Source organism: Pocillopora verrucosa, chromosome 5 (assembly GCF_036669915.1).
Source record: "Pocillopora verrucosa isolate sample1 chromosome 5, ASM3666991v2, whole genome shotgun sequence".
Lineage (NCBI taxonomy): Eukaryota > Metazoa > Cnidaria > Anthozoa > Scleractinia > Pocilloporidae > Pocillopora > Pocillopora verrucosa.
The window spans coordinates 9,948,977-9,971,000 of NC_089316.1; the positions used below are offsets into that span (position 1 = coordinate 9,948,977).

At 37.1% G+C, this 22,024-nt stretch overlaps 3 protein-coding genes across 7 annotated transcripts; 2 read left to right on the plus strand and 1 right to left on the minus strand.

The window, feature by feature from the left end:
* Positions 1-1,311: 1,311 nt before the first annotated feature.
* LOC131788907 (uncharacterized) lies at positions 1,312-12,593 on the plus strand. Of its 5 annotated transcripts, none has more exons than XM_066167520.1 (16): positions 1,312-1,918; positions 1,997-2,099; positions 2,678-2,898; positions 2,986-3,035; positions 3,303-3,387; positions 3,513-3,683; positions 3,808-3,953; positions 4,241-4,352; positions 4,872-4,955; positions 5,601-5,781; positions 6,023-6,112; positions 6,225-6,293; positions 6,380-6,440; positions 10,734-10,802; positions 10,935-11,122; positions 11,913-12,593. In XM_066167520.1, exons 1-16 carry the CDS (start codon positions 1,484-1,486, stop codon positions 12,011-12,013), a joined length of 2,166 nt encoding a protein of 721 aa, XP_066023617.1. In that variant the 5' UTR covers positions 1,312-1,483; the 3' UTR covers positions 12,014-12,593. The 5 variants fall into 5 exon arrangements, with proteins under 5 accessions (XP_066023617.1, XP_066023614.1, XP_066023613.1 ...); XM_066167517.1 differs by having other exon boundaries at positions 5,607-5,781; positions 11,391-12,576; XM_066167516.1 differs by having other exon boundaries at positions 11,391-12,574.
* A 1,473-nt stretch (positions 12,594-14,066) lies between these two features.
* Positions 14,067-16,657, plus strand: LOC136280698 (uncharacterized). Its single transcript, XM_066166350.1, has 3 exons — positions 14,067-14,468; positions 16,225-16,352; positions 16,510-16,657. Exons 1-3 carry the CDS (start codon positions 14,067-14,069, stop codon positions 16,655-16,657), a joined length of 678 nt encoding a protein of 225 aa, XP_066022447.1.
* A 141-nt stretch (positions 16,658-16,798) lies between these two features.
* Positions 16,799-21,409, minus strand: LOC131797165 (uncharacterized). Its single transcript, XM_059114785.2, has 6 exons — positions 21,019-21,409; positions 19,691-19,826; positions 18,903-19,093; positions 18,543-18,687; positions 18,272-18,331; positions 16,799-17,748 (listed from the first exon to the last, which is right to left on the minus strand). The coding sequence occupies exons 1-6, from the start codon at positions 21,310-21,312 to the stop codon at positions 16,985-16,987; spliced, it is 1,590 nt and encodes a 529-aa protein (XP_058970768.2). The 5' UTR covers positions 21,313-21,409; the 3' UTR covers positions 16,799-16,984.
* Positions 21,410-22,024: the final 615 nt, after the last annotated feature.

Below are 22,024 nucleotides of genomic sequence, written 5' to 3' on the forward strand. Positions count from 1 at the left end.
GTGTTTACACAATTACTGCCGACCCACCATGAAAATCCCTTAACTTCGATACCGCCTTATAGAGATTTCCTTCAATAACCCAAGCTAATTCCCAGGTATGTTTTAGATGTATGTCTAAATGTGGGATTTAACTAGAATGAAGTCAATTTGGAGTTATACCACATGTGCAACATTGCCGTCGAAAATCAATAACAAAACGGAGTTTTTGTTATCCATAAAACCTATTCCTCATTTTTGAATAATTTCTTCTAGTAAAAGAAGCACAGTGATTCTGTTGAAATAAAGTGTCCAAATTTCTTCGTGCGACTTTGTTTGCGAACGAGAGGCAAGTTGATGTATGCAAATTTCACGTAAATGATTAGCCAATTTTGTGACTCCGACCACAAAAACCGATATTCTAATTTTTCTAAAAAATAAAAAGCTTTTGGCGGGAACAATCCACATCAGGTATCTTATCTACCTAAAAGCTACTTATGGACAAAAAACGAAAGAAAGCGATTTTTCAACTCTTGCCACGAAATTAAGATTTTGGTCGATATTTCCTGACCGTCGCTCTTAAAGGGGAATGGGATCGGTTGGTAATATTCTCAGCTCCATCTCCAGCGTCCAAAGTGCAGCTGTTCCGTCTCTTCTTCCGATTTCCCCGTTCCTATGGCTGCTCTCCTCTTCGCACAAAACGAACGTAAAAGTGCAGCCGTTCGGTTTCTTCCTTCTGCATACACTTAGAATTCCTGAGTTTCGGCAAGCTCTACGCTTGTGTTTTACAAAGAGGAGAGCAGCCATTTAGACAGACGAAATAGAAGGAAAAAAAAACGAACGGCTGCACTTTTAACGACGGAGAAAGAGTTCAGGATATTACGAACTGTTCCCACTCGCGTGTAAAAAGAGTTTAACAAGAAGATATATATGGAAAATAATTTTATTTTCGATCTGCTGACCAAAGAGAATCACTGATGGTGAGTAGCGCCGGCGAGACACATTAGAAACAGGAGTCATAAATATGAGTTATTGTCAGAAAATACAATAGTTTCCAGCCTGTTTGTTAACTAACTGTTGCAGAAGAATCTTTTTTTTTTTGTTTTTGTTTAGAGATACCTTTTCTATCCAGGAATAAAAAAAATAATTTTGCTATAAGCTTTAAAAAGGTTCGATTCAGGGGGGTTTTCAGTTCCTTTTGTTACAAGCATCTGGAAAAAATGTAATTTCCAATAGAAATCAAGCCAAAAAGTGTGTAGAATTATTGCTTGTAGTTCCGATGCTAACACTGACATGGCGCTATGAGTAAACCACTTACCTGTCCTCGAGCACCCTACTTACACAATCTAAATGGCTAACACCCACGTAATCTAAATTTAGATCATTGGGTTCAAGCCGTCCTAAATGATCATCTAAGTCTTCCTAGTAGCTCATTAGATATGCATAAACATTTCGACCAATCTGATCCTTCACTCTTCGGTGGACGAGCCAAGGTGATCGCTACGAAATGCGTCGGTTAAAGCCCGTTTTCTTAGATGTGAAGAATATTGGGCGCGATGGAAAGAAAACCACCGTATCGATTCCGCTGAGAGTGGATCTTGGGAAGCAGCCTCATAAGAGTACGGAGGAAAATAGTCAGGACACCAACAGTCCAGTAGAACAAGATGTCCCTCTTGGCGATCTCGATAAGCAGGAACTCTCAACTCAACAGCAAAATCGCGTTTTGAGTATCTCTGCTAACTGGGAAAAGGTACGGGAAAAGTTGCTGAATTCGTACATTGAAGAACAGCATCTCCCAGACAATGTGAACTGTGTGAACTGTCAAAAGAGTATCGCTACAACAAGATGTGAGTACTGTGGCCCTCGCCAGTACTTTTGTGTTGGATGTGCACGAGCTCTACATGTCAATCGAAACAAGTTTCATGTACTTGAGCAATGGAAGGTGTGTATGAATATTTTGGGGCCAGTTGTATTCTAGCTACTTTTAGTGTAACATATCTTGCTTTCTTTATTTTAATAGGATGGGGTATTTTCTCCTTTGTATGCAGACGAGGCAACTGTTAGCTATGGCCATACATGCAGAACCGCAGCAGTAAAGCTGTTCAGACTTCTGGATGCCTCAGGTCAGTTCATTTCATTTATAGTGGTTGGAGAATACTAGAATGGTTTAAAAACGAAGCGTTCTTTTTCAATTTTATCTGTTCCTTTTTCACATTTTCCTGCCGCTTACCTAAAATCAAGAACGCTAATGATCTTAATGATAATGATACGATTTAAATTCTCTCAACATGTCAGGGCCAGTAACTAAAATCAAATAATCAGATTGCTCCATTGCCTGTCCAATATTTTCTAAGTATTGGACCGGGTAATGTCCTGAATGATCCCACATGCAATTAAGTTTTTTAATGGCTTGCCAAAGAGAAACAATAAACTTGGCTTGCATCTATCTGTAAGAATCTTTTCTGTCATGCTGGGAGAATATTGGCCCTTGGACTTTTCTGTACAGACCTCGCTGCACCAATGGTTTGTACTGTCAAGACCTTGGGCCAATATTCTCTTAGTATGGCCCTTGCACTTGGTTAATAAGGTGTCTATACAGCCCTCAACAAAGTAAGAGGTATTTAAAGCTGTATGTAATGTTTTTTTTCATTTTGTTTACTTAACTTCTTAAGTTGTTCATTTATTTTTCTATGAATGTCAGGAAATCATCACCTCAAATATGTACAAGTGTGTGATTGTGAGCCGCATGCTGTCACACTCTTGAAATGCCAGTTCTGGCCAGGGTCACCAGCAAATCCCACCACAGGATTCAGCTTCAAACTGATGGAGTTTGTGGAGAAGGTCTTTCTTCATTGTCAAGTGTCCCTGCTAAACATCACTGAAGTGATCACAGAACTCAATCCTCAGCTACAGCCAACACATGTAGGTTTGCTCACAAACAGTCTTTTTGAGACATGACATGACTTTTTTTAATTGATTGATTCTGGTTGAATGGTATGTTTTTTTTAGGTGAGCTCAATTTACAGTATCCTTAATTCAGAATGCTTTAAAGAATTCAGGTATGTTTGCATATAGGTTGAGAATATCAGAGCTGCTAATTTGTGGATGTACAATGTCTTCTAAGGTATTATTGATATTAGAATTAATATTATTTTTACTATTATTATTGTTGTTGTTCTTGTTATATTAGTATTATTAATATTATTATTATTAGTAGTAGTAGAGGTAGTCACATGATTTACGAAACATCTTTCTTGTTGTACATGTACATTTACTGACTTTCTTTAAGAAAGTCCTGATTGACATTTTGTTGTTTTCACATGAAGGTATTTCATGTATCAGTACAGGCATTGTACAAAGTACAATAATGGAAGTTTGTACAATGGAGCTTGGTGTCCTATATGTCCAAGGGTAACTATACATTGTAATTTGTTCTGAATAGTAGCTTGCACTGTAGTTCTGCAGTATTAATTTTATGTTGTTGTTGCTGTTCTTTTTTATATCTATTTTTCTCTTTTCCCCTCTCTTTTGAACAGGATGATGGTGTTCTCATTGAAAGCATGGATGGGTGCTTTGGACTGTGCAGAAAGAAGGACAAAGGGCATAATTTAGGAACACCCAAACATGGAACACTCCTATTTGCAGACCAGGATGATGTTGACAATTTTGTCAACAGTTATGGCAAAGCTGGAGCAGACATGGAACAGGTCTGTACTTAAGATAATGCAATGCTCATACATTATGGCATAAATGTTAATTTGATAACTGTATGATTTTCCTTTTGGCCCTTTAAATTCAAGGTTTTCTGCTTTTGTCCCTTTTTTTTCACAGAACTGTAGTAAGTTCCATGCTGGAGAGGTTCTTTCAGCTTTAAGATCAAAAGGCAAAAACAAACTCTTTGACGAGAAAGGTGTCTTTGGGCGAGTATGCAGACATGACTTTCCCAAAGGATTCCATAACATAAAGCATGGTGAAAGGTATGGAGTATGTAAATACAATTTACCTAATGTTGTGCTCAATCCTATATGTATTGTCTGTTAGAGAGTTACATGATAGAGCCATTATTATGAATTTGTCAAGCTGACAATTGGCACACTTGTATATACAATACAGGTGCATCCTATGATTCTTTACACTATTAGCATCACCATTGTATAACTTTGTTATTAATTTGAATGTCATATTATAGGAAATATGTTCAATTTGTCTTAGTTTTGTGTAAAAAGATATAAAAGAAAAAATCAACAATCTTTTCTCTCTACAGAATATCATACTCTGTTTATGAGCTTAAGAGGCTTAGAAGTCTTAATGAGAGCACCAGAAACAGAGTAATCATCATGTATGACATTGCTTGTCTATTAGCACACCATTTGAAGGTAACTAAATTTTTTTGAACATGGATGTGCAGGAGGCTAAATCGTAATCTAAAGTGGTATTTAATTATGTGGAATTGTCCAAAGTATTTTCTATTAAATTTGGGATGAAATAAAATAATTTATTGGAACAGACTGGAATTATGTGAATTGCGGAAAGGAAATGAAGATGTAATCATCAGAGTTATTTACTGAATTTTGAGCAATTGGCTTAATCAAATAAAATGTCATTTTTGCAACTGACGTAATTCCATTGTCTGTTTCATCACTTCCATTCATGGGTACTGGCTTGCTCCCAACATATGGGGGTTCATAGTTCAGTGGGTAGAGCATTGCAATGACAATGTCATGGGCTCAAATCCCAATGGGGCCAGATTCTTTTCTTCTTTGTGTTTGGTTAAATTCCCATTATTGCTTACATTTAAATTGCATGAATATCTGTGAGGATCACATCTTAACTTCAGAATAGTTTATTACTACTGACACAATTTTCATTTACATGTACATGATTATATTTATTAGTGTTCATCTCAGGAAAGCCTCTTGGAAGGTGTTGATGTTGCCATACCCATATTCCATTGCTATGGGCACAAGGCATCATGCCAGGTTAGTATATATCAGTTTAACAGTAAATGGCCTTGTGGCAATGTGAAGAAATGTGTGGCAATACTCAACATTGGTTAAATACAGTTGTAATCATACACATCCCATACTTACCTACCAATGCCCGGTGAGCAGTGTGGGATCTGAAATCTGACAGCGGTTTCTAAAATTGAAAGCAAATGATCTGCAAGGGTCAGCTAAGCAAGCAAGGTGAAATGTTTAAGCACATGTACATGTTCCTTATAAAAGAGTGGCCACCCTACATAAGCCTATCAGCTTTGGAAATGACCACTAACCAGTGAGCCTTTACTCAAGGTTAATTTTACCTAGAATGAAAATTAAATTTTTAAGTATATAGCCTGCAGTGCAGGTGGTTTTGTTGGTGGTCATCTTTTGAGTGTTTGTTTTACTGGAAAGTTGGGGCAAAAATACAATGCGTGAGGAGGTCTCATGCTCCAACTCTCCGCTGTTTTCCTAATTCAAGATGGTGCTTTGAACACTCAAGTTGGAAATATTCATTCACACTGCTAAAATCAGCCTGCACTGCAGGCTAGTACATGTATTTGCTAAATATCTGATGCAAGGTCCATGCCATATTAATGCTTTTATCTTCAATAATGGTTTTATCTTCAATATGATTGTCTGTAGATCCAGTACAGTCCAAGAAGGATCAAGGGAACTGGATTGACAGATGGTGAAGGGGTGGAAAGGTTATGGTCCTTTCTGCGAAGGTTTTCCTCTGTCACTAAAGAAATGAGTGCTCACAAAAGGACAGATGTTTTGACTGATGGGCTTCTTCACTATGCCCAACATTTGTATCACAGATTTGGTATGGTTAATTTTATTGAACACATAACTTTCACATTTCTGTGGGTTTTGCTGAAAAGTAAAAGGGATATCAACTATTGACCAGTACTTTAGCTGGACAGCTTTATCTACCCTGTGTTTTCTGTCGTAGTTGCAATTCTTCATTTTTTCAATATGGACATGTGCAATGTATGTACAGATGTAACTCGAGGCTGACTAGTCTTATTAGTACACATCAAACTGATTCCTTTTAATGTTCACAGGTTTTACTCTAAAAGCAAAGTTTGCAAGGGCAGAAATTCTTCTACAGGATGTCAGTGCAAAGCTTAAGGAACTCACTGAAAAACTTCCAGGTATACATTTTAAACCTTTTTTTTTTTTACTCATTGCATTGAAAAACAGCACAATGACTTACATGCATGCTATATGATTATTGCAAATTATACTTGTATTTACCTGTACTAGATTGTGATGATGATGTGATACAAGAGTGGCAAAAGGAAGAAGTTGAAGCACTGAAACCAAAAGAACACGGTAGTTTTATTCCTCAGCATTTGTTAACAATCATTAGGGAGAACAGTTTTTTTTGTATTCACTAATATATTATTAATCTGTCACAGGATTAATACTGCAGTGGGACGAATCATATGTCAGCTTGCTCCTCATGTCTAAAAAACTCAGGTATATAGTGTGTGGAAATACCACCTACCAAATTATTCATGACTTACATTAGCGAGTACTTGAGCTTTTCGAAAGCGATTAAACTTGTAAAAGGCGAAATTCCTACCTAACCAATCGTTGTAGTGGACTACGTGAAACTGATCCTTTAGTTGATTCATGGCATTACCCTTGCGAAATGGCTTTTGGAATTCCTAGGAATTCCTAGGATTTTCCTAGGAATTCCTAGGAATTTATTCCTAGGAATTCCTAGGAATAAAGGTGTGAATTTTCACGGTAAATTCGGACTGGGAATTCCTAGGAATTCCTAGGAATTCCCAACCATAACAACTCTGGTTCTAAAAACCTAGAAATTCCTAGAAATTCCCAGAAATTCCCAGAAATTCCCAGAAATTCCCAAAAATTCCCAGAAATTCCAAGTTTATAGCCAACAGGACTTGGAATTCCTAGGAATTCCTAGGAATTCCTAGGAATTCCTAGGAATTCCAACTCAGAGAACCAATGACTTTCCCTGAAAAGCTGTATATCTAAAAAATTCCTAGGAATCTCTGGGAATTTCTGGGAATTTCTGGGAATTTTTGGGAATTTTTAGGAATGTTTCAGAATTACTGGGAATTTTAAGCAAAAATTTGAGGCTAATGATATAAAATAAATACTTTAAATTAAAAAAACCCAGCTAAAATTCAAGTATTCAATGAAATTTATTTAGAAGCTTAATTTAAGGCTTACATGTAAACTGTTTTTGATTAATTATTAACATCAATGTGTGGTAATATTAGGATGGAATTTGATTTATTTTTCTTTTCTTGAAAACTTCATACGGATTAATCCTCAATTACAGCTTTTCATATAAAATAGTTCTAATCAATCATTAAATTTGGTTTGACACAAATTGTGAATAAAATCTGTTGATTCTTTTCCATAAAATACAATATCTTAAGTTATATTTGAAAACCAAGCACTCTTGGGAGTGAAGGGGCTAATTACAGTCAAATAAAATTGATTTTTTGATTAAAATCTTGTTGTAACCGTAACAATAATTTAGAATGAAGTTATCCTAAACTGCAAACTTAGCTGCTGTTTGTACTGTTTGTATTTTTTTTCCTGGGCTCACAATGAGTTGGCCTTGAATGAGGTTGTCAACAAGAACCTTGACCATTTTGTATCTGGATTCCTTGACATCTGAATTTGAAAAAAAATAATATATTAAAATATGTATGTTTAAAGCTCAGACCAGGCTTTTAAGATGGCTATGAGGAAAAGGGCATTCATTGGATTCTCAAATTTAGAAATCTCTGTTATATTGAGTGACTTTCATATTGGAGTTAGTACATCTCTCTCATGGATTTTACTAAAAAAGGGCTGAATACATTATTTTGTTTTTACCAAGGAGGGCTTCTTTATGTACTAAGGTTTGTTTAATAACAGTTCCTATTTTGAATCTTGAATGTTCCCAAACGTGACTAGAGGAATCTTGAAACCTTACTGATAGGTTTATTTCATTGTAAAGCATAATAAGCTTAAGAAACTGCGGCATGCAAGTGACCGATTCGATTCTCAGAATTATTCTAGTTTCAGTTGCGCCGAGCGTTATGTAAGCTTAATTCAACCCGCTACATCTATTCTTTTATAAGATTTTGATCACGTAACGAATATCGCAATTTTTACTCACCTCAAACTTTCAAAATCGTAGCTTTACAGACGGCCATTCGACCCTTGTTTGTACCAGTCAATATGTCAACTGTTGTCCCTTCTTTTAACTCCACGGCGCCAACGACTTTCTTTTCTTTTACAACACTCACGCTATTCTCGTTTTCCCATTGAACCACAATAAAAGCTATCTTTAGAAATGTTATATTAAGCAAAACAGTTGAGAAAAGCGATCAACCGATGAAAAGTACATTCAAAGATGAGCGCCAAATGGAGTCTTCTTTGTTTCCGATCACGGGCATGATCACGTGGATCTTCTAGGACTTGTCATTGGCTAGCAGAGAGAATCCGCTGGCTTGCCGATTGCAGTGTTAGGAGAAGTGCCCAACTTTATTCTGACTTCTCCGACCGGTTCTCTGCTTCTAGAAGATGGATAGCTTGGTGATATAAATAAAGATGTGAGCTCACTCTATGTAGAAATAATCGACAAGAATCGATCGTATTACAAATGCTCAATTTGTGGCCGAAAGTTGTCGAAGAAACAAAGACTCGAAACTCACTTGAGTTGTGTTAGTGGCAAAGGTGAGAAATAACACAAGCCAATCACAGTTTTGAATGCGACTACAAATCGTCTTTTACCCTCATATTTATAAAAGAAGGATACCACATTCGGAAGTATAAGAGATACATAGATGATCCCAGTGTACCAGTACCTAAATCTACAAAGCTTGACCGTAGAAAGCGTTCAGCAACACGTTCCAACACCGCCATCTCGATTCCTCAGTCAGTCGTTTCCACTGAACTTAAAGCAGTATTGACAACAGAGTAGAGTGCGTCTTACAAAGGAGAAACATTTGTACAAGAGACAGAAGTAGCTATATGCGATTACAGAGGTGCGTTGGAACTCTGGTCCACAAATAGTTATGCACTGCCCGAAGAATAAAACAATTTTGTTGATAGCTGACAGACAGAGAAGAACAACAAGTAAACTTAAGAGCTGTTATTATTGAAGTGTGACTAGCACTTTTCATTTTTATATAAAGAAGGACTTGTAATTTGCACCAAAAATAAAAAGATGTAATGTTTTTTGGGAGATCCAGCGATTGGGACATTTAAGAAATTAAGTTATGAAAGGAAACTTAGTTGGTATTTCTCACTACTAACAAGTCTTGTTGACAAATATTTTCAGATCAGAGTTTCAAATAAAGTAAATTGAAGACGTCATATAAAAGGTGTTTTTCCTCAAAGGGAACATTGACTACCTCTGTCTTGTCTGCATGCCAAATGTTTGCAAAGTGTGTGGATGATCCACAAGTATTGGAACTCTTACAAAAATGTTTTGTAAGAATAAAAACAGCAAAACAAATTACAGCAATTAGTCATGAAAATAGAGCAAAAAACTGAAAAAAAAAGCAGCAACAACAATCATGAAAAAAGAAAGATTAATTAGGTGTTGAATTTGTTTGTCTAAGGCATGAAATTTCTACTAAAAGTATTGTCAACAAAAAGTCTCTGACAGCGCTGGAGGCAACTAAGCTTGACTGTTCCAAGGTTTTCTAACAAAGGCAACCAGTAATGTAGGTTAGGGAAGTAAGATAACAATGTAATTATTGTTAATTATTGTGGAAGTTGGCAATTTCTAGTTAACATAACTGACAGCTGGTTCATGAGAAAATCCATATTAATGTAAAGATTTACTAAAACTTAGTTTGAGTAATAAATTTCATGATATTTAAGTTATAAACATGTACATGTATGTATATCTCTTGGTAAGTTTTGTATAGCATACCCTTTATTGAGCCAAAGTTTTCAAACCTTCACATTCAAGGTATTTCTTAGAATTTATGTGGACCTCAGGGTATTAAAATTGCCTCAAATTCAATTCCCAGAAATTCCCAAGAGTTCCACACTTCTTAAATTATAGGTAGTTTGTAAAGCTGAGAATTCCTAGGAATTCCTAGGGATTTCAAGTCCTCACAAAACTGGAGTCTTCCTTTCCCAGAAATTCCCAGTAATTCCAAGCTTTTTAAATCAGAGCTAATTTGCATAGTTGGGAATTTTTGAGAATTCCTAGGAATTCCTAGGAATTCCTAGGAATTCCCAGAAATTCCCAGAAAACTCGGAATTCAGTTTGCAAGGATCATTTGCATAATTGGGAATTTTTGAGAATTCCTAGGAATTCCTAGGAATTCCTAGGAATTCCCAGAAAACTGGGAATTCAGTTCGCAAGGGTACCTGATCCTTTGTGACCTCGGCTTAAATAGAGCTGTTTTGTAGAGCTTTCTTCGGTCAAACCCAGTCTGGTCAAGTCAGGTAAAAAACCAGTCAGCCCAGCGGTATTTAATAAATCCACTTTGGAGCCAACTTTGTCGTTGTTAGTCATTGTCTCGAGGATAGTCAACAGCCGTAATAGATTCCGGCCTTCCCGCAGCCAGCGAGTGCCCCCAGGAAAGCCTTTTCCCAGAAGAAGTTTATCGGGTTGTCCCCCGTCCGTCCGTTTATTTGTGAAGGCAAAAACCTGTTTTCACAATAATATAAATATAGTATTCGTACTCCCCTTTCTTTCCACCCTAGCAAATATAATTACTAAGTATTAAACTGAACATATTGTGTACGTATCTCCACCCATTTAAATTTTTTTTTCAGAAATGAATTGAGCTGTGTACAAGATGAAGATCAAGGGAAAGTAAAAGATGTTGAAAAGAAAATCAAACGGTAAGTCATAAATATGCAAATTCCTTCCTTGCAGCAACGACTGGAATAATCAGGTTCTGCAGACAGGGAATTAAGGGTGCCGAAATTAAAAACAAATAATAAATCTCTCTAACTTACATTTATTGTACATAGGAACGAGAAGGCCATAGTAGCCATGGAAAAGAAGCATCACATCAGAGAAAGATGGTCCGATCTGTCTCGTGTGTTTGTAACCGTTAAGTCACGTCTCTACGAGAAGAGAAAGAGCGAACTCTTGTTGAGTTTACATTGCATGGCATCCGAAAGATGTTTCTTGGTGGAATTGAAGCGAAAATATGCTGGTAATAAACTGAAGAAACTGCTATGTAAAATATTTAGTAGCATGTGTATTATGGTGATCATGGTCTGCAGTAATTCCGTCGTTATGTTGCTGCGTATGCCCGTTGTTTTTAACTGCGACTCTAGGCATTGTACTGGGATTATTTGAGTAGGGGTATGAGGGCTAAATTTTCCCAGTTCTCAAGTCTTACACATTTACATTTTTCCGTCTAATCCGTAAAACTGCCACTGAATTGCGTTTTTAGTTATTATGAACTTTTTAATTTTCAGATGGCCAAGCAATTGCCATAAAGCTCGCAAAGCAGATCGACAAAGTCGTCAAGTCCATTCACAAAACTTTGTCCGAAATAAATGGGTATCTTCCCAATGATGTACCCCAAATTCTTTATGACGATGCTAAGGATCCTAAGAGCAGCATTTACTCTGAAGTCCAAGAGGAAGGGGACACCGTTCCTGCTCTTGTTAGGAGGCAGATAATTGACCTTTTCTGCTTACACAACAGGTGTCAGGAAGAGCTTGAACTGTTGAAGGAGGAAATGAATCGCCTTGTCTCTTTTCTCCAAAACGAAATCAGGCTTATAGACGAATCAGTGGATGCGTATCTGCCTTACACTGATAACCCTCTTAATGCAGGACTGATAGCTTGTCTTAAAAAGAAACGGATGATTCATTGTAATCACATTTCCTCGCTGCTGCTTTTATGGGGTGGTATCTTGGATTCCCCTAAACCTATTGGTCATGCTGAGGTAGCAAAAACCTATGCTAATTTGAGTGGCATCGACTATCCTCTAGATGACGAGAAATCAGACGAATCGATGATGGAGGAAGTTGTGGACGATGAGGCCTTTGTGTTGGAACTGACATCAGACAGCGAATTATCTGATAATGAATAAAACTCATTTTGTCACTGGCGCTTGCCAAAACCATACAGAAACAGCCTCTGTTTTGTTTATGTGCGCGCGCCAATAGCGGGTAAACTTCTCGGAAAACCCAACAAATATCAATACATTGTGTAGGATTATACTGACTGGCCAATCATCACAATATGTTTTAATAAATTCTCACCGATGGCAAATTTCATCTCGGTGGTGATTTGTAGCAGTTTTTACGTTATTAGGATTATACGTAGCATGTGTAGACGGCGTATTTTATATGCTGATCGGTGCCGAAGCTCCCTCAACGGACACTCGTAAGTGGACAGCTGTACTAACCCACCTAGTCAAAACTCCGTTTTATTAGACTCCCATACAAACTCTGTATTCTGATATTATTGAAAATCATGTTTGTATGGATTGGAGTTCACTGGAGGTACAATTGTAGGCGTGGAACAGATGTCGGACCATGAGTCACCGTTATCAATTTTGAGAGGTCCACCATTGTCGAACAAAAGCATTAGTCATCTTTGTCCATCTGTACCAAAAGGAATGATAGATAAATCGATATTAGCAAGTATGGGGTGGGTGCCTCGAATATCTTTATAAACTCCGTATTATAATTATCGCATATATAAGGCACTTTATAACTTAGGTTTGAATACTCTAGTTGATAAGCCAAATACTGAATTTGGTCGTTGTTCTTCTGTACATTGTCAATTCGGACCATCCTTACTGAACTGAGGTGACGCTTTTTGAGCGTTGCATGCTTAACCATCACCCGTCCAACAAAAATGGCCATGCAGATATACCCATGTACCACCTTTCATTCTTAGATGGCAATGGATCTCATTGTGTAACCTTACTACACAGTGCCTCTTATGAACGCAGTCACATTAACTGAGCATATATATATATACATGTTCCTAACAAATCTCTCTTGAAAGTGTTTAGGCAATACATATCTTGGTGGCATCCATGAAATAGTGAATATGAGCCACATAATTTCAAATTTCTGTTTTGTATGATATCAAGTAAAATATATCAGTATACGTCCTTCGTGAGGCCATAACGAAATTGACACACCCGTAACGGAATTAGCACGTGCCGGAATTACTGAGAAAAAGTTATAAGTTGTAATTATTTCAGGCGATTTAACGGATTGTGTTGTTGAAATGGTAAACAGGCAGTCATTGCTACTCTGCAAAAGTGTCCTGCATATTGCGCAGTGGTTTAACGCATTCAATTGCTAACTCTAGATCTTCGCTTTATTCGTTAAGTTGTGTTGTACTGTCACTGTACATCAAGTAGCAAATGAACCACAAGTCACACGCGACGTCGATCGTCGTCCAACCTCGATGATACTAAAATATTTCTTAAAATATCATTATCCTGACGAAATTAATGTTAAGTAATAGTTTTATCGACTAGTTTCTTCCTAAAATTGTTCTAAAGGTCTTTTTTTTGTCCTTTTCTAGATAGTCCAGTAGTCAGGTTTAGCACATGATTTCGTTAAAGCATTAAACTACCGTATTCCTCATCAGTGTTTACAATTGTGTATACGGACGGATATTTTTAAAGATTATTTTTGAAGGTGAATTCATGTTTCTGCCAAAAGATATCATAACAGCCAAAAGATATCATAACAGCTATTTACTGTGGGTTGCCTAACCATGTGAACTTTTTCTAAATTCTTTTAACGAAATTAGCACAATGAGTGCTGATGTCCTTGCGCCATGATAATATGAAACTTCTCCATTACATCGAGGAGAAGCCATGTTTTTCCGTCGATCAAAGTACCAAACGTAGAAACATTTTGTCTAGGTAGGGTCGGGGGGGGGAAGTTAAGGTGTGAGACGTGGGAGGCGGGAGAAGGGGGAGGCGAGGAAAAAGAGACGGGATGGTGACGCACTGAGACACTGAGACACTGCGATTCATTTTTTTTTTATCTATTGCAACTGGAAAAACAAAACACAAAACGTGTTGTGCGTGGCATATCTGTAAATTACATTTCCGAACTGAAAGATTCGGATCGAAGGCTGAGGAATGCTAGAGCAGTTTACCTCTAACATCAATGGACTGGGAACCAGACCCCCAGACAAGCCACAGGGAGCGAGGTCACGAACTTACGCTGCTCTTTGCGCCCTTTGAAATGTATTTCCATTTTGAAAACGGATACGACCCAAGCGATCTTGTTGTTCAAATTCGCCAAGAAAAGAAAGTGGCAAAGGATATTGGATTAACCCAAAGAAGCCACTTTCTCGGTTTAATGGAAAACCTTGTTTGCCATTTCCATGAGATCCGAAACGTGGAGTCGACAACCTCAATTCGTACAGGAATGTCAATGGAATTGATAAAGATGAAGATGTCCAACGAGGCCGAAAGCATTTTAAGTCATTTGAATGATCATAACCCGCCAAAGCCACCACAGCGGAAGAAACGACTGAGGAAAAAACTTTATAAATATCCCTGCAGTGTGAGTATGCAGCTTTCAATGTTATGCACTAGACGGGGTCAGGAGGAGGGGTTAAGAAAGGTTTGGGGATTTTGATATTTTCTGTCCAAATAATTTTCAAATATGCCACCCCAGTCTGGACACCGAAATTGGTAAAAAATATCAAAATCCCTACACTGGGGTAAGTGAGTGTGGTCATTTATAACGAAGTGCCAAAATTCCCCATGCACCCCGGGGACATTACAAAAAATCAAAATACCTACCTTGGGGACTGCCCTCATAGTCAAATTTCCATGGCTAGTCAGACACCCCTCTTCTTCTTGGGCTTTATGTTGAAAGGTGCATTGAGAAAATGCCAATTAACTGAGAGAGGATGAGCTAAGCTTGCCATTGTATGAAGCATGAAAATTTTAGGTCAACTCCACTATCTGGTTCATAAAGTAATCCTACATATAATCTACACCTATATAGAATGAATGTAGCACTATGATTTATAAATGTAAACAAAAGACACCCATCTTAGTACTCAAAAGGATTCAAACCCTGGAGGTGGTGGTGTCTGTACAGTGGTGTGAGAATGACATCTAGAACTACCTTTAAGATGTTGATATTGGCCCATTTGTTCATACGATAAGAAAATACTTTTTAAAATTATTGGACAACGGTGAGCAAAACAATGTGCAGATCAATTTACTAAAGCGAAAGGCAGACTAGCATGGGTAAGGCATGAGTAACTGATCTGCAAGACACTAATATATCATGACATTTTGTGATAAATTAGTCCTATCATTATTTTATCCTGGTGCATTCTTGCATGTGTTTTATGATTGCATAACTGTTTCCCCTTCTTTTGGATCATTGGCCCCTTTGCAGCTAGTTAGCCTTCACATGACCCCCTTCTTAATGTTAAGAAACATAAAAGGCCTAATGTAAAGTCACTGAGTGGAGAGTGTGCCATTTTCTCCAGCACCATGACTTCACATTTCCAAACAAATAATTTTAAATCTCTGAAGTTTAGAAACCTAATTAGTGATCATGTAAAAGGGCCTCTTGTTGCAGTGTTTAGATCACCCCTGATGAAGGCACTAGACAGGAGTGTAGAAACGTTGGGTCTATGAATCGTAACTTCTTCAGTTAAATTCATTAAATCTGCAAACCAGAGAAGCGTCAAACTATGTCTGTTTAGAAACCTGTTAAGCATTATTCCTATATTCCAACCCAGCCTATTTTAATTTTCTTTTGACTAATTTTCACCGGCTCTTTCAGCCTAAGACAGTTTTTTAGAATTGTATCCCATAATATCTCACCACCCTTATCCAACCACCATCCAGTACAGTTGGCGCAGTTGGTGGAGTATAGGCTAGACTACAGTGCATGTGGGAAATTTCATGTTGGAAACCCAGGCTAAAAAACTCACCAGGGTATTAAAATAACTGAAAAACATGTTGTACTTCTGCATATACTGGTTAGATGTTCTATTCTTTTCTGATAAGGGTGGGTCAAATGACTCTGAAAACTCTGGGAAACAATCTGCAGCATTGCTGGAATATTTATGAGCAGAGCTGTGTATGGGCATCTGGAATGTTATTTGCACAAAACAATGTTACATATGAATAAATCATTCTTTGTAGAGAGATATTTGCAGGTCATATGCTGATGCTTGGCCTATCTAAATGATGATCTCAACTAATTGTCATTTTGCAATAACAAGCTAAGCAGTCATGATGATCCAAAATGAAATATTCACATATCTATTTTTCTATCATTTTATTTCCAGATTTGCCAGAAAGAATACAATAATCTTTCCAACCATTTGAAACATGCACATAAGCTGAGTAAGAGTGAAGTTGAGGAGCTAAAGAGTGAAAAGAATCAGGGAAAGGCCAAAGGAAATCAGGAAAATAGGTATTTTATTACATTTCTTATTGTTCAGTTCTGTTTTTCAGAGGATTGTGTTTTATTGTAGTTACATAGATGAGTGTTTTCTCTACTGTACACAGCATTCTTGACTTTTTTCAATTCATGCTCATTTTGACACATTGCATTTTTCCTATATTTTCAGCAAAACCAAGAGGCCCATTAGATGTTGTCCACTACAGGGATGTACCTGGGTTGGACGACGCTTTGATTACCACCTACCAAAAGTACACAATATTGGCAAATATTCTGAAAAGTACTTATCATTAGTACACAAAAATGGCAAAATGTAATGTTTCTGGTTTTCTTTGTACAATCAAGCTTCTACAAGTGGTCTTTGTTAGAAAGTATGACATGCATGTAGCCTATTGTAATAGGTAATAAAAGTACTTTATACTGGATTTTGTATTCATTTGTAGACACACCACTTGGACCACTGAAAATGATCAACAAATTAGCAAACAAACTTCTAGGCTAATCATTATCTATTAAGTTTGATAATAGTAACAATTTAAGAACTACAATTTAGGATTCTCTGTATGTCAGCTGGCTATAAAATTGGCTTTCCAACAGGTTCTTAGAAAAGGTATATTAAATTGAAAAGTACATATTGTTAAATTTTAAATAATAGTGCTACTTCTTAAGGCAGCAAATATTGCATTGTTAAATACTTCAGGTATATTAAAATACTGGTCATCTGAAATTTCCATCCCCTGCAAAAAATATAATGGTCCATAGGGTCCATTTTTGATCAAGTTGGCAATAGTAACATAATCCTGATGATTGTTCAGTAATTTGTAGTTGGATTGGCCTTGTAAGTCAAGCCAATACCCTTTTATCTTGTAAGTAAATGAAGCTTTGACTAGTTTTGATGGATTCTGGATAGTGTAGAAAAGCCAGAATTTCTCATCTTCTGACTCAGTAAACACTGGGACAATAAGCCCTTGTGCTTCTGTGGAGTGTTGAATATTAGCACCAACAGCAAGCCATGCATCATCTTCAAAATAAAAACTATATTCATTTAATCTTAGTCTCTCTTCCTGGTCAAGTCTCAACTCCACAACCTCCACATCTTGTTCTTTAATCTTGTCAGACAGTCTAACTACCCTTTCTGCACATTGTCTGTCCACTATCCTGGACAGAAGAGTGACTACTGTTTCAGGCTGAGTTGGAGAGGGAATAAAATCCCTGTTGCTTTGCAAGTTTACATTTGCATTACTGGTAATCACGAATTTAATTTCGCTTTTTTTCTCCATTATAGCCTGGAGTTGTTTAGTGCCATAATGGAAGGGTTTCTTAAAGAAAATGCCATCTGGAAGATTTTCTACTGTAAAACCCCCACGTAGATACGGCACCCTGCTGCCTGGTTTCTTTATTGCTTCACCTATTGTGCAAGAGAAAGAGAAACATTGATTGGTAATGATAATAGCACTGAGTGGAGTACAATTCAGGAAGTAATTGGGCAAGTAATGAGCCTGATAACCCCTGAAATGTATGACAGTAAGTCTTATGGACCATTTCCACATGTCCCATATGACACTTTCTTTGCCAAAAAGTGAGACACAAGGTAAGAATAAGTAATTCAATTTCATTAGCTAGTGGCATTTTCTACTGGATTTTTATTGGCTGCATAATTGTCAGATTTGACCTGTCCAGTTAAAAGCAGCTGTAATCACACAGGCCAAATTGGACAGTTTTCTTATTACAGTATTCAGATTAAGGATCACATATTCGCTGTTCAGAACCAATCAGGTTTGAGGATTTTGTTATAGACATCATCAGCTTTGTTGTTATTATCATAGCTAATAATAATAATGATGATGATGATGATGATGACGATGATGATGACAACAATTACATGTTAACATCTGTACTATAGTGAATAATATGTATATTCTTAAACTTACTGTATTTGGAATTGAATAGCTGTTGTACATCTTTGTATGTGTACCTCTCATTGGTGCAAGCTAAATAAATAAATACAGAGGTACTATGTAGTTTCAGGTCTATTTTGATGATGTATTCACCTTATTTACAATCATGAATAATCTCGTCAATTGGATGACACACTTTATAGTATAAGCTATATAAACATCTGCTAATACAGTTGCATGCCAACAAATCAATAGAACACTTTCAATGTTTATAATATTACTAATTCAAAGTAATAATATATACCAAAGTGGTCTCGGAATTTGATGTTGATGTCAGGATTCAGGCATAAGAAAGAGAAACCTGCACTTGATCCAAAGTTGTACACTTGGCCTGAAGAATCTTGAAAAATCAGAGAAGATTCACAGCCTAAGTCTTCTAGAAACATGATCTGAAGCAGATGAAAAAGTAAAATGTGGCACGAGGATTACTCAAAAGGACACAAACATCTGCATGTTGCATTAATTCCCACAGAGTACGATAATTAGAAATTACTCATCCACTTTTAATAAAGTTTTAAGTTATTCTGAATTTGCATGGTTTATGCTACCTAATTGGAATTGAGCTTGGCTGGAGATTATTTCATAAAGTGATTGAAACCTTTACCTCATTTAGAAGATTTTTTCTGTGAACTGACATCAATTTAGATTTTTGAGCCTCACTTAGCTCTGAAACATCAGGGGCCTTTAAACTTTCTGCTTTTCCTTTGAACGCATCTTTTTCTGCAGATGTCATGTCACGCCATTTCTTGGCAGCTTCTTTGTTCTTTTGAGCCAAGGACAATTTCTTGCACTCATCTAGCAAAAAAAAATTAAAGCTTTCATTTCCACTGAATATCAATTCAATTGGTTTGATTATTACAATGTCACTGCATGATTTTCAGTTTCCTCGGCAATCAAAGATATTGCATCAACTAAAAATGAAAATAAATTAATCAACAACTCTATTATGGTGTCAAAGGTTAAAAGTAGCTGAGGATGAAAACCCTTTTGGGTTGCAATATAGAGCTCTGTCAGACCCCTACCCCTGCAAGTACCCCCCCTGGGGTTTAGACACAGTTTAACAAGACCACTGTCCATTATTGATTTAAATCTGGTATCCTGGCACCAAAATAAAATAAATGTTCAGCAGGCACAGTTAGCAGAGAAAACCACAATATTCATTTCTTAGAAATAATAGACTAGTAGAGGTTTATTAATGATACCCATAGGCGTATGGGCACCTTTGGACTTTGAAAAATTTTTAAACTAGGGGGGGGGGGGGGGATTTGCACACCCATGCCCCAGGAATGTACACCTCTAATGTTATCCTATATTTTAGCCATGGTCTATAATAGTTATAATGCATGTAAATAATCTGTCCTTAGTGTTTGAAAACATTATCAGGGTTCTCACCTGACTTGAAATACTCTGAACAGAACATGTTGTAGGAGTGTGAGCCACGTGAACCAGTTGGGATCTTAATTGGCTTTGGAGCTGCTTGTACTCCAGAATTTATCTTTTCCTTTTGTCTGGCATTTCCAATCCATTTCTACATAAATGTACCACATTAAAATAAAGTATTTCAAAATGCCTTAAGCTACAATAGAAACCCTTCCCTTTTTGCTCTCTTTCACTGGCTGGCCCTATAGAGGCCCAGCCAGGGTAAATTCCTACAGGGGACATGGTCCAAAAAGTAGCTGTGGCATATATATGAACGTATGAAAAAATTAAGATCTTGTTCACCAAAATTCTGACAACAACAACAAGGTGGAGAAATAAAGACAAAATAATAATAACTGTAGGTTTTTAAATTCAGACAAGCAACACAGGGAACCCCCTGGCAGGGCCTGACCCTATAATACCCATGCAAGCTGCTCACAGAAACTCTGAGCTTGTATACAGAGCAAATTTTCAATCCAGTACAGAATGATTGGCTGGCAACAAATCAATAAAGGTAGATCTTCTTGGTATGTACATGTATGTCGAATGGATGATGTGATTATAACATTTAACAGCTCTAGATTGAGGATACCTAAACTTCGAACCAGGATTCGATCGTTAGCTATGGGTTACCTATTATTAACACTTTGGTTAGCCTACTTTTCAGCCCCAATTAGCCAAACTTGTACTCTGGTTAGCCTCAGAGTACTCAGGTTGGCCTAACTAGCTCTTCTGTTGGCCTACAGAGCACTCGGGTTAGCCCACTTTTAACTAAGGTTGCTTGCGGTTAGCTCTCAATATTTGTAATGGTAACACAATATATATTCTTAATTTTATAACAACGGATGAGTAAACACATATCTTCTTATACTGGCATATTCTTGATCATTGATTATGCTGCACACTGCAAGCGTATTTTCGAGCATAAAACTGCATAAAGCAATTATTTTCAAAAAAAAAAGTAAGCCTACTTTAATTAACGAGGGAAATAATTACCACAAGGCCTCATTATGAATAGTACAATCGTACAGTTAACTTCCTTGACCTCGGTATATGACGGATGAAATTCTGTTTAAGAATCAATCCTTTAAAAAGATTCGTTTATGCAGCACACAGAGTAAGGGAATTAATTCTATAGGACAATATACCGCTACATCATTTACATATGTCGGTGTGCTTTGAAGAAAGAAGCACTCACCATAATGATCGCTATTATTATTCAACGAGATGCAAATAAGTGGCGGGGTATTCCACATACATGAAACATGGTAGTGTTTCAGTCCAACTAAAAAATATCTTACCTTTACTTGATCAATAGTCAGCCCAGTTTCCTCGGCTGCCACTCCAATTTTTTCCGTATTATCAGAACCGCATGTTTTCATGCCGCCGTCATAATATTCTTGTAGTTTTGACCTTTGTACATCGCTTATTTTATTATATGTTCTTTTGCGAACTCTACTTGTATCCTTGTCGGTCATAGTAACGAAGAAGCGCCAAAAGTGCACGACAAAGCCGATAATACCTGAACTTCCAAACCAAGAAAAGCTAGCGAGTTCGTAACTATTCCAATCGGTAAAGGTTTCCCCCCTACGCATCCGAAGTGAACGGAGTTGATTGGTCGAAATGTTTATGCATATTTAATGAGCTACTGGGAAGACTTAGATGATCATTTGAGACGGCTTGAACCCAATGATCTAAATTTAGATTATATGGGTGTTAGCCATTTAGATTGTGTAAGTAGGGTGCCTCGAGAGTGTTTTAATAACTATAAATTGGCCAAAATTTTAACCATGCCATTGAAACTCTACTTGAAAAGCAACGGGTCGGCAGTAGTCAATTAGCTCCTATTGTAGAAACCTATTCTGCGTTTATATACTACCATACTGCTCATCGAAAAGAATCGCCGTAAAAGCAAAGATCGCAAGTAGTTTGGAAAAAAGAGTAAAAAAACTGGCGGGGTGTTCGCAAATTACCCCGAGGATAACCTCTCAGTGAAGAAGTTTGAGTTTCTGATCAATTGATCGGTAAAAATTCACCGATACCGATCGTTAATCCCGTGGTATTGACACAAGATCCTTTAAACTTCTGATCTTTGCTTCAGAACACTTAGCCATGACACTTTCTATTCCCCCGTTAATGAAAACGCAAGTTACGTAAAAAGGCCGAGACGTTTTACAAGATGAGTTTATTTGGCTACGCATTTCAACCAACACCCTTGTTTCGATTGGAACGTGATCTGCACGTTAATGATGGTTTGTAATTGTTTCTTAGGTGACAAGAAGACGTAGACATGAAGTGTAATCAATC